The sequence below is a fragment of the Cydia amplana genome, chromosome 9 (assembly GCF_948474715.1).
Source record: "Cydia amplana chromosome 9, ilCydAmpl1.1, whole genome shotgun sequence".
Classification (NCBI taxonomy): domain Eukaryota; kingdom Metazoa; phylum Arthropoda; class Insecta; order Lepidoptera; family Tortricidae; genus Cydia; species Cydia amplana.
The window spans coordinates 1,189,953-1,204,278 of NC_086077.1; the positions used below are offsets into that span (position 1 = coordinate 1,189,953).

At 40.6% G+C, this 14,326-nt stretch overlaps 2 protein-coding genes across 2 annotated transcripts in view; one reads left to right on the forward strand and one right to left on the reverse strand.

The window, feature by feature from the left end:
* Positions 1–4,622, reverse strand: part of LOC134650937 (klaroid protein-like) — a 49,730-nt gene extending 45,108 nt beyond the window's left edge. The window contains exon 1 of the mRNA XM_063505892.1: positions 4,093–4,622. Within this exon, the coding sequence (XP_063361962.1) occupies positions 4,093–4,247 (155 nt within the window). The 5' untranslated portion in view covers positions 4,248–4,622. The remainder of the gene's footprint in view (positions 1–4,092) is intronic.
* A 2,650-nt stretch (positions 4,623–7,272) lies between these two features.
* Positions 7,273–14,326, forward strand: part of LOC134650800 (uncharacterized) — a 36,916-nt gene continuing 29,862 nt past the window's right edge. The window contains exons 1-12 of the mRNA XM_063505734.1: positions 7,273–7,451; positions 7,530–7,640; positions 7,958–8,130; positions 8,675–8,842; positions 9,771–9,881; positions 10,626–10,756; positions 12,537–12,734; positions 12,794–12,991; positions 13,051–13,248; positions 13,308–13,505; positions 13,565–13,762; positions 13,822–14,015. Coding sequence (XP_063361804.1) covers positions 7,353–7,451; positions 7,530–7,640; positions 7,958–8,130; positions 8,675–8,842; positions 9,771–9,881; positions 10,626–10,756; positions 12,537–12,734; positions 12,794–12,991; positions 13,051–13,248; positions 13,308–13,505; positions 13,565–13,762; positions 13,822–14,015 — 1,977 coding nt within the window. The 5' untranslated portion in view covers positions 7,273–7,352. The remainder of the gene's footprint in view (positions 7,452–7,529; positions 7,641–7,957; positions 8,131–8,674; positions 8,843–9,770; positions 9,882–10,625; positions 10,757–12,536; positions 12,735–12,793; positions 12,992–13,050; positions 13,249–13,307; positions 13,506–13,564; positions 13,763–13,821; positions 14,016–14,326) is intronic.

A 14,326-nucleotide genomic window follows, 5' to 3' on the forward strand; every position in this document is an offset into this window, starting at 1 on the left:
TCCGATACTGGGCTACCACAAGATGGCAGAACCTACTACGCACAAGGAAACGTACCGACGAGAACGGTAGATGGTAGCACTTGCTTTGGCAATGTACATGTGCACATATGCTTCCGATTCAGGCCACAAGATTGCAGACCCTCCAACGCGCACGGACCCTATAGTCCCCACGCTGGCCTAATGCGGATTGGGGACTTCAAAGTATAAATTAAGTAATCAAATTAATACTTGGTAATTAATGCACAGGTGTTAAGGTTTGACAGGAAATGTGCCACAACATCGCCCGCGCGCGCAGTTGCTGGCGCATGACTTGAGATTAGATGACATCATGAGGCTTGACCCGTGGTTTGTGCCACTGCAATGGTATATGCCAAGAACTTACTTGTTCTGACCATATACAAATAATAATAATAATGTTTCAACTTGTCTGGGTGTTACGAAAGTTTCGCAATTGGTTTTAATACATTGCACTACAATTTAAAGTGGATATGTCCACCTCCTGTACTCTTCCAAAAAGTATGTATTCCATTCTCAGTCAAGAGGTGTTTACACTCTTATTAGAAGATCGTATGTAGGTATACGAAAGCATTAAAAACTTACAAAGCCTGCTAAGTCTAACAATAAAGCATCGTACAATCCATTACCAGCGCGCGAACCATAAAATCTTCAGTTTGGTTATCAGCTCGCCACCAGAAAGAGTGACCATTAAACAACCTAAAACTACAAGCCTAAAAATTATAGGTGAAGGCATTGGAATGATACAGACTAGGAAATCTTCTAAAATATTCTACTTTGTAGTCGTATCTTCAGTCAACGCACAATATCATGGAGAGATGTCATTCACAATAACTGGAGTTGTCAGCATCACTTTAAATTCACAATCATCGTCTCCATACGATAGTCACCTGCGTGTCAGTGATTCTTTTCATTTGTTACATTCGCTTGCATGACTGACAAGCATATAACCAACATATAACTAATATAAGCCTGGTTGACCCGGTATCAGCCTAATTGGCAGGTTGTCAGTTATCTGTGGGGAGTAGTAAATTTAGCAGTATAGTTGACACTTAAAATAGGTAGGAGCCTACCATTCCCTATATGAAATAAATAGCTACTCATGGCTCACTATGGTTGTTAGTATATGTGGTATTTATGGTTGTTTTTTAAAGCAACCCTCACCTAAAACCATTCAGTAAGGAAGGATGTATTATCGCCTCAGATGAAACTTGCTGCTAGGTAGTTGAGAGTTGTTACTAGTCAGTAACGCATACATTAAATCATGAAGTGTTGTATTTTCCTCTTCACTTTCGGACGCTACTTTCAGGCAGAGGGGTACTCGACTCGAAATAAATTTCAATTGCTTTCATAAATAAACACATCACGTTTATATTTTTTTAACACATTTACGGAATATGTTGTCCTTATGTAATGGACTATGTACAAATAAAGCTGGCATACCCAGTCAATAACTATTAGTATCTAATTAATATTAATATCGTATTCTAGTGGGTACCTATACAAACATTCGGTTATTCGTCCACATTAAAACACATATTTTACATCTGACCTATGATGCAACTTACCAATTTACATTAAATTGTTGGAAAATACGATAACTCAGAGAGGACCCAAGCTCTTCCAATTAGTTACAAATTTTAAACAGTTTTTGGATGGGCCAGCAGTGCTATATTTGTGTTAAGCAGTAGATAAGTAGTATTTTGTTTTTTTGTACAATAATATCATTATTTCATACAACAAAACCTTTTTATCACCTAGTGGGCTGTTGTAAGGAAAGCATCAGAAGTAGTCTGGACGGGGTTAATCTAAAACTAACTTGATGAGGTTCACGTTACACGCATCAGAACTACTACTTCAGATAGTGGTTACACTAAATATTGTACAACCTACAAGTACCCATTTATGTCTTTAATAATAAATTTAGGGAAAGTTTATCAATTAATAGACACACAGTTTTGTTTTATATAAAAATAAGTAGTTAACAGTCGCAATGGATAACTTATGTTGCCAGTCAGAGCTAACAATTTTCTCATCTATCGATAATTACAAATAAGGAAAATCTAGTTAAAGTTTGATGCAAACAATTCTTTATTAGATTAATATGGGATAAATTTCAAGCCCATATTCTTATTATGTGATTTTTGCATAAATATAAATATTATCAGTCACAGTACGCCCGGGCCAGCGCCGGCAGAGGTTTAAACACGTCTCATAATGTGGTTCAAGTGAGGCACGGATACCTAAATAGAACCGTTTTTCCCCCGAAGGGTAAAAAACGGATATTTAGGTTCCTGCCGAAGCTTGAACCACACCTAAGGGCCTTGCCGGCTTATATGGTACTGAAGAGAGAGCAGCCGAACGCTGGCAACCGGGCGACATTAGTTCTTGAGTGGTGCGATAGATGGCGCTACTAGTTGATGAATTCGCTTGATTAGGGCTGAGTTACAAGGGTGTTATCTCATAATGTGGTTCAAGCTTCGGCAGGAACCTAAATATCCGTTTTTTACCCTTCGGGGGAAAAACGGTTCTATTAGGAAAATAATAATCAAATATGGAAGGAAGATTGACAATGATACATTTTCAACAAAATTTAACTTTTTTTGTTTACTACACTACTCGTACTCTCTTTGAACTTTGAAGATTAATTTTGTGAAAATTTCTGTATGTGTACAAACTGTGGGAAGAATCCAGATGAATGAATACCAACTTGGAGGATATAATCAAACGGAGACGCCATGTCTGTAATTTTCTGTACAAAACAGTCTGCCGATTTTTGCGGGGGAGGGGAACGTCAAATGTATGCGTAACGTAAAAATAGCCATGTCAGATAAACGTCAGTCCATACATTGTGTATGACCGTTGGCCTCCTATTTTCGACAGAGGGGAAAGCCTGTCAATGGCTACTCCGTTTAGTTGTATCCTCCAAGAATACCAAGTATTGAGTATCCCAACCAACCTTATTTGTACAGTAGATGAGTAGTCAGAGATTATAATATGTTAACATTTTTTGCCTTATTACAAAGGAGAAAGGTGCAAAAGTGTAAAAATATCTAGGTGGATTTGAAATTTCAGAGAATATAGAGACTGATAAATTGGTTTACAGACAATTTTTTTTAAAGTAATTTCTTTTCATGAAAAGAGTAGTTGTATAATGTTAAGTTTACCAATGCAGATTATAAGTGTTATTATCATAAAATAATTACATTTAGCAGGATCATTTTATAAATAGTATTTATGAAATACATGTCCAATAAGATCTACACTGCAATTAATAATCATAAGGTTTCATTGTAATTGTAAGATCCGCATACAGAAATTTGGTCACATCAATTTCATTTAAGTAGACAACATTATTGTAAAAGATATGCTATCATGTAAATATTATGTTAAGTGTGGCAGTACAATGTAAATTTAGGTAGTACTAACTCGACAAACGGTATGAGCAAGCAAGAACAAGAATATAAAAAACTTGAACAGCCCGTGATCATAAAATCAAGGATACAAGTGAAGGTCCACTCAAGTCATAAAATCAGTTCATTTGTCATGTGACAATGTATCAAGGTAAGGTCTCTCATGAGGTCACCATGACCTCAAAATAATGGGATTTTGTGGCTAATGACATCACTAGGTAAACATAACATGGAAGTAAACCCATGATGTCACTTTGATTACTTATCTATGTTTCAATGGCATCTACTTCAAGCTAATTTCTATGTGATATTGAATAAGAACTGATAAGAATTATGAACAACATAAGTGCAAAATTTCTCACTGACTTGCACTTATTGGTAACCTTTTGTGTTTATTTATAAACTATTTACAATTTGAATAAGCAGCTGAAACATAACACCTGCTCTTCTGAATTAGCTTGCATGCACAACACATAAAACGTTAAGTACCTATTCACACTATGCATGCTACCTAGACGATTTTCATAACCTCTATTTCGAATGTAAATACGGAAGTAGATTTCCTAATTCCTAACAATAACATTCTCAAAATAAAAGAAAACAATCGTGAGGGAAAACGCGTGGGATTGCGTAAAGAAAACAAACCAGTTTATACAAAACTTACTTGATGGGGGTGCTTCTTTTGATGGGTGTTTTCCGCCCTGACTTGTGTGTGTGCTCCTCCGTCTCCGTGCAGTGCTCATGGTCGCAGCTCGATCGCAGAAAGGGTGTTTTCGACCGCGACCTTGACCGCAATCCACTAACGGTTGAGCCCTCCATTTCTGATAAACGTGTGACACCAAATTTCACGATATCACCTTTTAGACATCTTCGGAAACCGTGACCTATTTGTGAGAACCGGTCCAAATGCAGATTAGTTCATCGGATCACTGATACGCGCTGATTATTGCACAAGGAAATCTATTTCGGTGGCTTCGGTGATGCCGCCAAAAGTAACGTAACAACACCTTGTTGACTTTTAACGCTTCAACAACACTGAGTTTATAAATCACTTTAACTATAAGATATTTATAATTGTGTAGTGTTACTTAACTGTGAATAATTTAATACAAATAGTGTATTCCATATAAATAATTGAACCCGTAAATGTTGAAATTCGTAAATTTCGTAACTGCCAGTAAGCTCTCGCTAAACATAAACTGATGACGTCATCCGCAATAGACATATAGAGCGTTGTCTATGGTAAATATTGTTTGAGTTCTTTCCCCCAATTTAGACTCTCGCGCGAGCCACGAGACGAGCCGCGAGCCGCGCCACGAGACGCGAGTGTAAGCGGTGGGCTCGCGGCTCGTCTCGTGGCTCGCAAGCTCGTCGAGCTAATATAATTTAAACACTAACGGCACGGCATAAGGTTTATAACCGAATGACAAGCCGAACGAGAGTGTAAGCGGTGGACTCGCGTCTCGTGGCGCGGCTCGCGGCTCGTCGGCTCGTCTCGTGGCTCGCGCGAGAGTCTAATTTGCCTATTTCTTTGCCACAGTTCAAATCATGAATCTAGTATAACTGGATTGGGCATAAGTGGTGGGGATAACTGACAGAACGGGATAGTCTTATGTATCTTTCAGTAGGAGTAGCAGCGAAAGCGCTATTATTGTTTGTCCTTGTCAGCTTGTCACAGTCTCACATCTTGTTTTATTCCCCACCGTAAATTGACCACCGTGATTGGTCGAATTCATTTGTTGCCCGCCATAACAAATAAATTTGACCAATCATTGCGTCGCATTGCGTACATAGATGGTAGTATTTCTATAGATGTGGCCTACCGCGTGCCCCCGTAAGGGATAGACATAGATGACGTCACAAACCCGGGGAGACCATATAGGTAAAAATTACCCCAATATTATCAAATATTGGGGTAATTTTAATCACGTTCGCGAGTTGTTCGCCTACGTAAGACGCAGCGATAAATAAAATATCAATGGGCCAATTTTCTTTTTTTATTTATTTATTTAGAAAACAAACAGCCTTTTACAAATAAGTCTTACAAAAATTACTAAAAATAGGCCTAAAGTTTCATACGTTACTAAGTTGACTATTACAATGAAAAGTAAATAGGTTACTTAATTATAAATTACCCGTAGGTATAGTTGTGAGTACAACACGCAAATAAAGTAAGAAAACAATGCAAAGTATTTACTTGAAACAATTTTTCAATTACTAGTAAACAAAATATGCCAAACTTTGTTCTTGAAAACGGACAAACTATGAACAAAAATGTCTATATCATTAAGCGATTCATTATACATATTACAAGTACGCCTAAAGAAAGAATTTTTAGCATACTGTGTGCCACAGGAAGAAATAGAAAAGGTAGGTTTTCGTAATATGCTTTGAGCATATCCGGCAGTTTTGCGTCGGTGCCCAGTTTCTCCTTCCGGTTGCTAAAATCCATTTAGCACGCGTGCCTGCATCTTGTGGAAATCTGGAGGTAATAAACGAAATATTCATTTTGTAATCTGTCACTCTTATTGCAAAATTAAGAATTAGTGCCTGCAGCATATCATAGAATTAGATTCTCTGCAAATTCTCTGAGTCGTGGCAAAACCCCCAATAACGTTAGAAAGAATCCGTGATGCTTAAATAAATATAATTTACATTCTAATTTAAACACAGTTCAATTTTATTGTTCGTATATGTCCAGTTCTACAGCAAAATTATTTATAAAAATGTTATTAAAATACAAAATACCCGAATTTTGGGGTAATTGTATGCATCACGGGCTGGTATCCCTCGAATAATAGCAATGCGACTAAATTGAATACACGTTATTAAAAGGGTGACGGCTTACTGTCAATATGCGTACGTAATTTGGTCGGTTAATTTATCAGGAAATATTAAAGGTTAATTTTTTTACCCGAGTTATTATTTACTGTAAATGCTTTTTCTACTCAGATTTTAATTGATATAGATTGTAGGATGCTGTTACTAAGCATGATAATGTGACCGAAGTATAAAATACTGTATTTACCTGTGAAATATTGCGTTGTCCTGTTTTTGCCTGCAGTCACTTGTACAGCGCAAAACTGAGCAATTCACCATATTTGTTGAATTGTTAAGTACTACTACATGCACACGAAACACTGATTTCAATATTTTTCCTGATAATCTTTGCACTGTTCATATGTTTCACACCAATTTGACGTTTACGCATTGTTTGTATCCCACCATAAACTACGGTGGGGAATAAAAAAATATGAGACTCTGACAAAGACAAACAGTAATAGCGCTTTCTCTGCTACTCCTAGTGAAAGATACATAAGACTATCCCGTTCTGTCAGTTATCCCCACCACTCATGCCATGCCCTCGAAATATAGATGGTCAAGCAAACCTTGTCAGTAAAAAAAAGCGCGAACAATCGCGCCTACATTTTTCAAATTTGCCGCCTTTTTCTACTGACAAGATCTGCTTGACCAGCTATAATAACGAAATAATTGTCTATAGTATGGCTGACAAGACCATAAAAAATATATATACTTGGTCAACCAGATCTTGACAGTAGAAAAAGGCGGCAAATTTGAAAAATGTAGGCGCGAAGGGATATCGTCCCATAGAAAATTTGAATTTTGCGCCTCTTTTTACTGACAAGATTTGGTTGACCAGCTATAGTGCTCCCGTTCTGCGTACTTGCGCCAACAAAGTTTGCTGCACGGTACATCTACACGATGCAAGTAACTGAAAAGGCTACATTGCCCATTTCCTTGTGTGCAAATACCACCAAACGCCCGTCGAAGTCGAACACACACTGCGTATACCGGAATGAAATTAAAAAAGTTTTGGCGGGAGGTTTGTCTGTTGTACTGTCATTGTCTGTCATTCACTTACAGTGTGTTTCATGTTTGTTTACGATTTATTTTGAAAATAAAATGGAAGTTAACGAGTTATTTACGAAACTAAAAGAACTTGGATATACTAACACGAAACGAGCGGAACTACGTGAACTATGCAATCAAAAAAATGATCAGGTATGTCGTAATTACACAAGGAATCATGATTCTCCTCGCAAAAGATTTCTGGTAGTAATACGTCTGTTTTATCTTCAGATATTGAAGTATCTACCGCGACGAATTCTGAACAGTGATGGAAGTAAAATAATTGATTGCCTGTTTAACGGATTTTCAGACAACACTCCATCGTATCGGTCTAAACTCAAGGTACAGTTTTAACTTCTCTCATCCCTAATGTTAATCTTAATCCCAACTTTCTAAGTTGAACACATTGATGGAACCATAGACACAAACTTGAAGTATTAAATTGGTTGTGATACTTGTGATGCAAAGTAAAGCAATCATCTGCCGACTAATCATAACTTGATCTCTTACACACATATACATGCTTACTCACATCTCACATACAGATTCTCACTCACACAACGCTCATTGTTACATAGGTATTATTATTTGTAAGTTCCAAGATAGAGACTCAGCCTAGTCACAGACACATAGTTATTCTTATTTTTGTTTATTTCCAGGTGATTGACATAGTCATTAAGACACTACGAAAGGAGTCAACATCTCTGACCCACTGTGGAGACTTAATCAGTAGAATAGGATTGGAACTGGCAAAGGCGCCGGCCAGCGAGCTTGTGCAGTGGAGCAATGATACTGTTCAGTCCATTGTGGATGATAGTGATGTCAATATGATGTTAGTATGGAGTGATACTATTCATACTTTATTAATATTTACACCAGAAATTAAAAAGGCAACTTTAATTTATTGTTTCTTAAGAAATATCTTGTACAGTGAAGAATAGACTGTTGATGAAATATATGATAGCTTCGTGTCGCCCACCATACAAAATTATAGCCAAAGAAGTTAGAATCTTGTTGTATTTTCAATTAGGTTGGATTTCATTTGTTAGAAAATTTTACGAGACAAGGTAAATGCTACCTACTTTGTTTTTGATTAAATAAAGCCCTGTCTCCATATCGCGCGGCAATCCATCGAACATTGGCTCAATGGATACCGGGCGCATCGAGTTGGCTCGCGCGGCAGCCCGGTATCCATTGCGCGCGGCTGCCGCGCGAGCCAATGTTCGATGATTTGCCGCGCGATATGGAGACGGGGCTTTAGGTTGACATTCCATCAAAACTGAATGTACAATGGGCAGATCCAGGGGGGCCCTGGGCTGGGGCTAGGACAACGTGGATATTTTCCTAAACTGGTATACATGGTGCCAACATTTCAGATGGAGAGACATACTTCCCGAATGCTTGAACACTCTCTCTGCATCAGACACGGTGAAGCACTGTGGTACAGACATGACGGTGGCTGAATACAGGGAACAGTGCATCCGGACTCTGTGCCAGTGCGGCTGGAAGGAGCGGCAACTGGTGCAGCTCACTGCTATGTTCAAGTTAGTTCTGTTTTTGACAAAGTTGACCGTTGACAATTCTGTACTCTGTCTGTCTGTATATATACAGGGTGAAGGAATTAACTAGACTTATTATTATTTTAAAACATTTAAAATGTTCTGATAGCTTCATTTTGTAGATTTGCATTTACAGATTTTTGTTTTTTTCCGTACTAATTGTAGGGTAATTCGCCAGTAACTGGCCACCTGTTAGTTTAGGGTAGCCAGTTATTAGCTGGTGGCCAGTTACTGGCGAATTACCCTATGAACTTTTATTTTATTTCAGCCCTTCACTTTATTGGACTCTGAGATGTTTTTGATCCTTGTACACGCTTGGCAAGTCTCGACAAGCTTCCACAAACACAAGCGTGTGAACGGGGTTATTTGGCTTGGCTTGCGAATTGCGTGAGCTTGCAAGAGCTTGTCGCGATCCGGGCTAGTGTCGGTTTTTGGAGACAGATCAAAGGGAGCTTGCGGCAAGCGCTTGCGACGTATTTACACGTTGGCGCGTGTTTAGTGTTTACTTAGAGCAATTGCCGACACAACTTCAACGTCCACGTCTGCCATACTTGTTTGTCCGGAACACAGTAACGCACTCGCAAGCATGTAAATGGCATCCAAGCGTTTGTGAAGGCTTGAAGCTTGTAGACGCTTGCCAAACCTCGGCAAGCGTGTAAACGTACCATTAATCTGTCAGCTCCCACGGCTCATATATGAGCCAGAACGCTTATGGTGACGTCATATCGTGGGATTCGACAGGTTAAGCCCATTGGCATTGGCTCGCGCGGCAGCCGCGCGCAATGGATACCGGGTTGGCTCGCGAGCCAACTCGCTGGCTGTTCGATAGCTTGCCGCGCGATATGGAGACGGTGCTTTACAGCCGAAGTGCGATCTCTTCCGGCCAACGTTCGATCATACATGTATTTTCCAGTGACATGCAGCTTCCCCGCAACGAGCACAAGCAGGTGGTGAACAAGATCTGTACGTACATCATGGACTGCCCGCCGGACACGCTGCCCGCACTTGTCCACCAACTGATAAAGTAAGTGAAGTATTAAGGCGCCATTCATTTATTACGCAAGATGATATAGGGGGGGAGGGGGGTCGAACGTATCTTATTTTTTCTTACAAGGGGGAGGGAGGGGGTTTTCATAGTTCTTACGTAAGATCAAAAAGATGTGATTATTTTTAATTTCTATGAAATTATTACGTTTAAAATAATACTTCTACACTCACGGTACTACTATGCTGTCAAACACGGTGCAGAGTTAGTTTAGACGGGCTCCAGTGCCTTTGAAGGTACAATTAACATTCAAAAATGAATATTTTGAAAAATAAACACTAAAACAAACCAAACGTGTACAGCGTGTACTCATTGTTTCGTTTAGATTCTTACGTAATATATGGTAATGTAGGGGGGAGGGGGTCAGCCTATTCTTATTTTATCTTACATAGGGGTCAAGAACTGGCAAAAATCGTCTTACTTAATAAATGAATGGCGCCTAAGAGGGGGCTAACGCAAAATTGAAGTTTTAATATTGAATTTTTACACGTTTTAATTAAGAAAGTAAACTGAAGTCGGTCAAGCCATTTCTATCAGTAGAAAAAAGCGGCAAAAAAAAAATAGGCTACTATACTTGGTCAACCAGATCTTGACAGTAGAAAAAGGCGGCAAATTTGAACAATGTAGGCGCGAAGGGATATAGTCCCATAGAAAATTTGAATTTCGCGCCTTTTTTTACTGACAAGATTTGGTTGACCAGCTATATTAAATGTTTATTTACAGGCTATGCAAAACGCAGGATTTCGACATAGTGCTGTCACACTTGGGGTACTACTTCAGTGCCCAGCTGTACAGCAAACTGGCTCCTCCCACACCCGATTCGGAAGCTACTACTATGGACATTGACGATATTGGTAACTTTTATTTTTTTATTACTTGGGTTCTGTACCCAAAGGGCAAGTTAACGGAACCCTATTACAGCCTCATCTGTCACAGGACTGTATCTCAAGAACCGTATTAATACTTATAGTTAGTCAAACCAATTTGTCAGTCAGTAAGAACCCGGAAAACTATACTCATCCTTTGCTTTTGGGTGCTAGTACTAGTGTAAGACAAAGATAGTATTGATTCTCTGTCTATGTTTGAAATGAGACAGTCCTTTGACAAACTATAGTTATACAGTTGAAACGTATATAACTACACAGTATAAAATAAAGTCGCTTCCCTGTCTGTCTGTATGTTTAGATCTTTAAAAATACGCAACGGATTTTGATGCGGGTTTTTGTAACAGATAGAGTAATTCAAGAGGAAGGTTTATGTATAATTTGTTAACCAGTGCGAAGCCTGGGCGGGTCGCTAGTTCAATTATAAAATGTATATAAGGGTGGTATTCCACCTGTTCAATTTCTTTGTCCAAAATGTGTATTTTTTGTCACATTTTGCTTAATGAGAGAGTGAGACGCAATGATATTAGACAGATGGAATGCCACCATAACTTACAAAGGGATCCCCATATAAGTATTTTTGTATATTTTTATATTTATAATGGTTCAAACCTATGAGTTGGATTTAAGGAAAAAATAAATCTGTGATGGTATATAATACTCAGGACACAATTGTGACTCGCACTTGACCGGTTTTTTTAATTCAATTCCTATGGTAAAAAGCGGCCAAGTGCGAGTCGGACTCGCCCATGAAGGGTTCCGTATTTAGGCGATTTATGACGTATTAAAAAAAACTACTTACTAGATCTCGTTCAAACCAATTTTCCGTTGAAGTTTACACGGTAATGTACATCATATATTTTTTTTAGTTTTATCATTCTGTTATTTTAGAAGTTACAGGGGGGGGGACACACATTTTACCACTTTGGAAGTGTCTCTCGCGCAAACTATTCAGTTTAGAAAAAAATGATATTAGAAACCTCAATATCATTTTTGAAGACCTATCCATAGATACCCCACACGTATAGGTTTGATGAAAAAAAAAATTTGAGTTTCAGTTCTAAGTATAGGGAACCCCAAAAATTTATTGTTTTTTTTCTATTTTTGTGTAAAAATCTTAATGCGGTTCACAGAATACATCTACTTACCAAGTTTCAACAGTATAGTTCTTATAGTTTCGGAGAAAAGTGACTGTGACATACACGGACAGACGGACAGACAGACAGACAGACATGACGAATCTATAAGGGTTCCGTTTTTTGCCATTTGGCTACGGAACCCTAAAAATGGAGAAACTGTTAAAACAATTCTTATGCTATACTTCGTTTTCTAGCATTAGAAAGAAGATAAGCGATCTTGACGTGTCTTTTAATTGAAAAAAAAAAGCTTTTTAAAAATCAGCCAGCCTATTATGGATAGCTTTATCCATCTTTATCCACGTGATAAAATAACTGTCACTGTTTAACACCGTGGAAAAGAAAGTGACGGACACCGTTTTATCACGCTGTCACGTAGACAAGAACGACCATCATATCCGTACAGTACAACTATTACTTTTGAAAGCAAAGGAATGAAAATAATCGTAGTTGATTCATAATTGTTACATACTTGCCGTGACTTATTTTACAAATGTGTTTTTCAAGAAAAAAACACGTCGAGATTGTTTAAGTACCTTTTTTCCAATGCTAAAAAAACGAAGTATAATAAAGTCGCAGGTTGAAGCAATTTCTGATATTTTAAATTTCCCTAGTACCCCACAGCCCGGCAGAAGTGAGCCGCTGCCTCTCCACCTGCATCTACCACATCGTGGAGGTGATGGAGAAGCCGCAGCTCTGCAAGGTGCTCCGGGGCTGGCCCCGCTCGCAGCTGCTCCGGGCACCGTTCCTGCTGGACCTCGCCTTGGCCCTGTGTGGGGAGAGCGACTGCAGGGCTCTGTGTTTAGACGTAAGTATCATTCGTTTAGGGGGATATATGTCCAAGTGTCAAGGCTAGGTGTGATTTCCCCAGTACCCCACAGCCCGGCAGAAGTGAGCCGCTGCCTCTCCACCTGCATCTACCACATCGTGGAGGTGATGGAGAAGCCGCAGCTCTGCAAGGTGCTCCGGGGCTGGCCCCGCTCGCAGCTGCTCCGGGCACCGTTCCTGCTGGACCTCGCCTTGGCCCTGTGTGGGGAGAGCGACTGCAGGGCTCTGTGTTTAGACGTAAGTATCATTCGTTTAGGGGGATATATGTCCAAGTGTCAAGGCTAGGTGTGATTTCCCCAGTACCCCACAGCCCGGCAGAAGTGAGCCGCTGCCTCTCCACCTGCATCTACCACATCGTGGAGGTGATGGAGAAGCCGCAGCTCTGCAAGGTGCTCCGGGGCTGGCCCCGCTCGCAGCTGCTCCGGGCACCGTTCCTGCTGGACCTCGCCTTGGCCCTGTGTGGGGAGAGCGACTGCAGGGCTCTGTGTTTAGACGTAAGTATCATTCGTTTAGGGGGATATATGTCCAAGTGTCAAGGCTAGGTGTGATTTCCCCAGTACCCCACAGCCCGGCAGAAGTGAGCCGCTGCCTCTCCACCTGCATCTACCACATCGTGGAGGTGATGGAGAAGCCGCAGCTCTGCAAGGTGCTCCGGGGCTGGCCCCGCTCGCAGCTGCTCCGGGCACCGTTCCTGCTGGACCTCGCCTTGGCCCTGTGTGGGGAGAGCGACTGCAGGGCTCTGTGTTTAGACGTAAGTATCATTCGTTTAGGGGGATATATGTCCAAGTGTCAAGGCTAGGTGTGATTTCCCCAGTACCCCACAGCCCGGCAGAAGTGAGCCGCTGCCTCTCCACCTGCATCTACCACATCGTGGAGGTGATGGAGAAGCCGCAGCTCTGCAAGGTGCTCCGGGGCTGGCCCCGCTCGCAGCTGCTCCGGGCACCGTTCCTGCTGGACCTCGCCTTGGCCCTGTGTGGGGAGAGCGACTGCAGGGCTCTGTGTTTAGACGTAAGTATCATTCGTTTAGGGGGATATATGTCCAAGTGTCAAGGCTAGGTGTGATTTCCCCAGTACCCCACAGCCCGGCAGAAGTGAGCCGCTGCCTCTCCACCTGCATCTACCACATCGTGGAGGTGATGGAGAAGCCGCAGCTCTGCAAGGTGCTCCGGGGCTGGCCCCGCTCGCAGCTGCTCCGGGCACCGTTCCTGCTGGACCTGGCCTTGGCCCTGTGTGGGGAGAGCGACTGCAGGGCTCTATGTTTAGACGTAAGTATCATATAATATTAGCCTGATTAACATATATATACAGTGTCGAAATCGGGTATTTAATGATTTCGTTCCCAGGCCAGACGACCCGATAGTCGGGATCGTGGTACAGCTTTATATGAAGAAGTTTTTGTGGCCTGGATGTCTTGTTTGGCTGGGTGGCAATGAACGTGTTAAACTATTCCCATATTAACTCACATTTATAGACGGGTCTATCGCGAAATTTTTTTTATTACATTTATTTACCGTTCGACTTTTCGTCGGGTACCTAGCTGCACAAATTTCTGTTTTGACATTTTGCTGGGACGTCA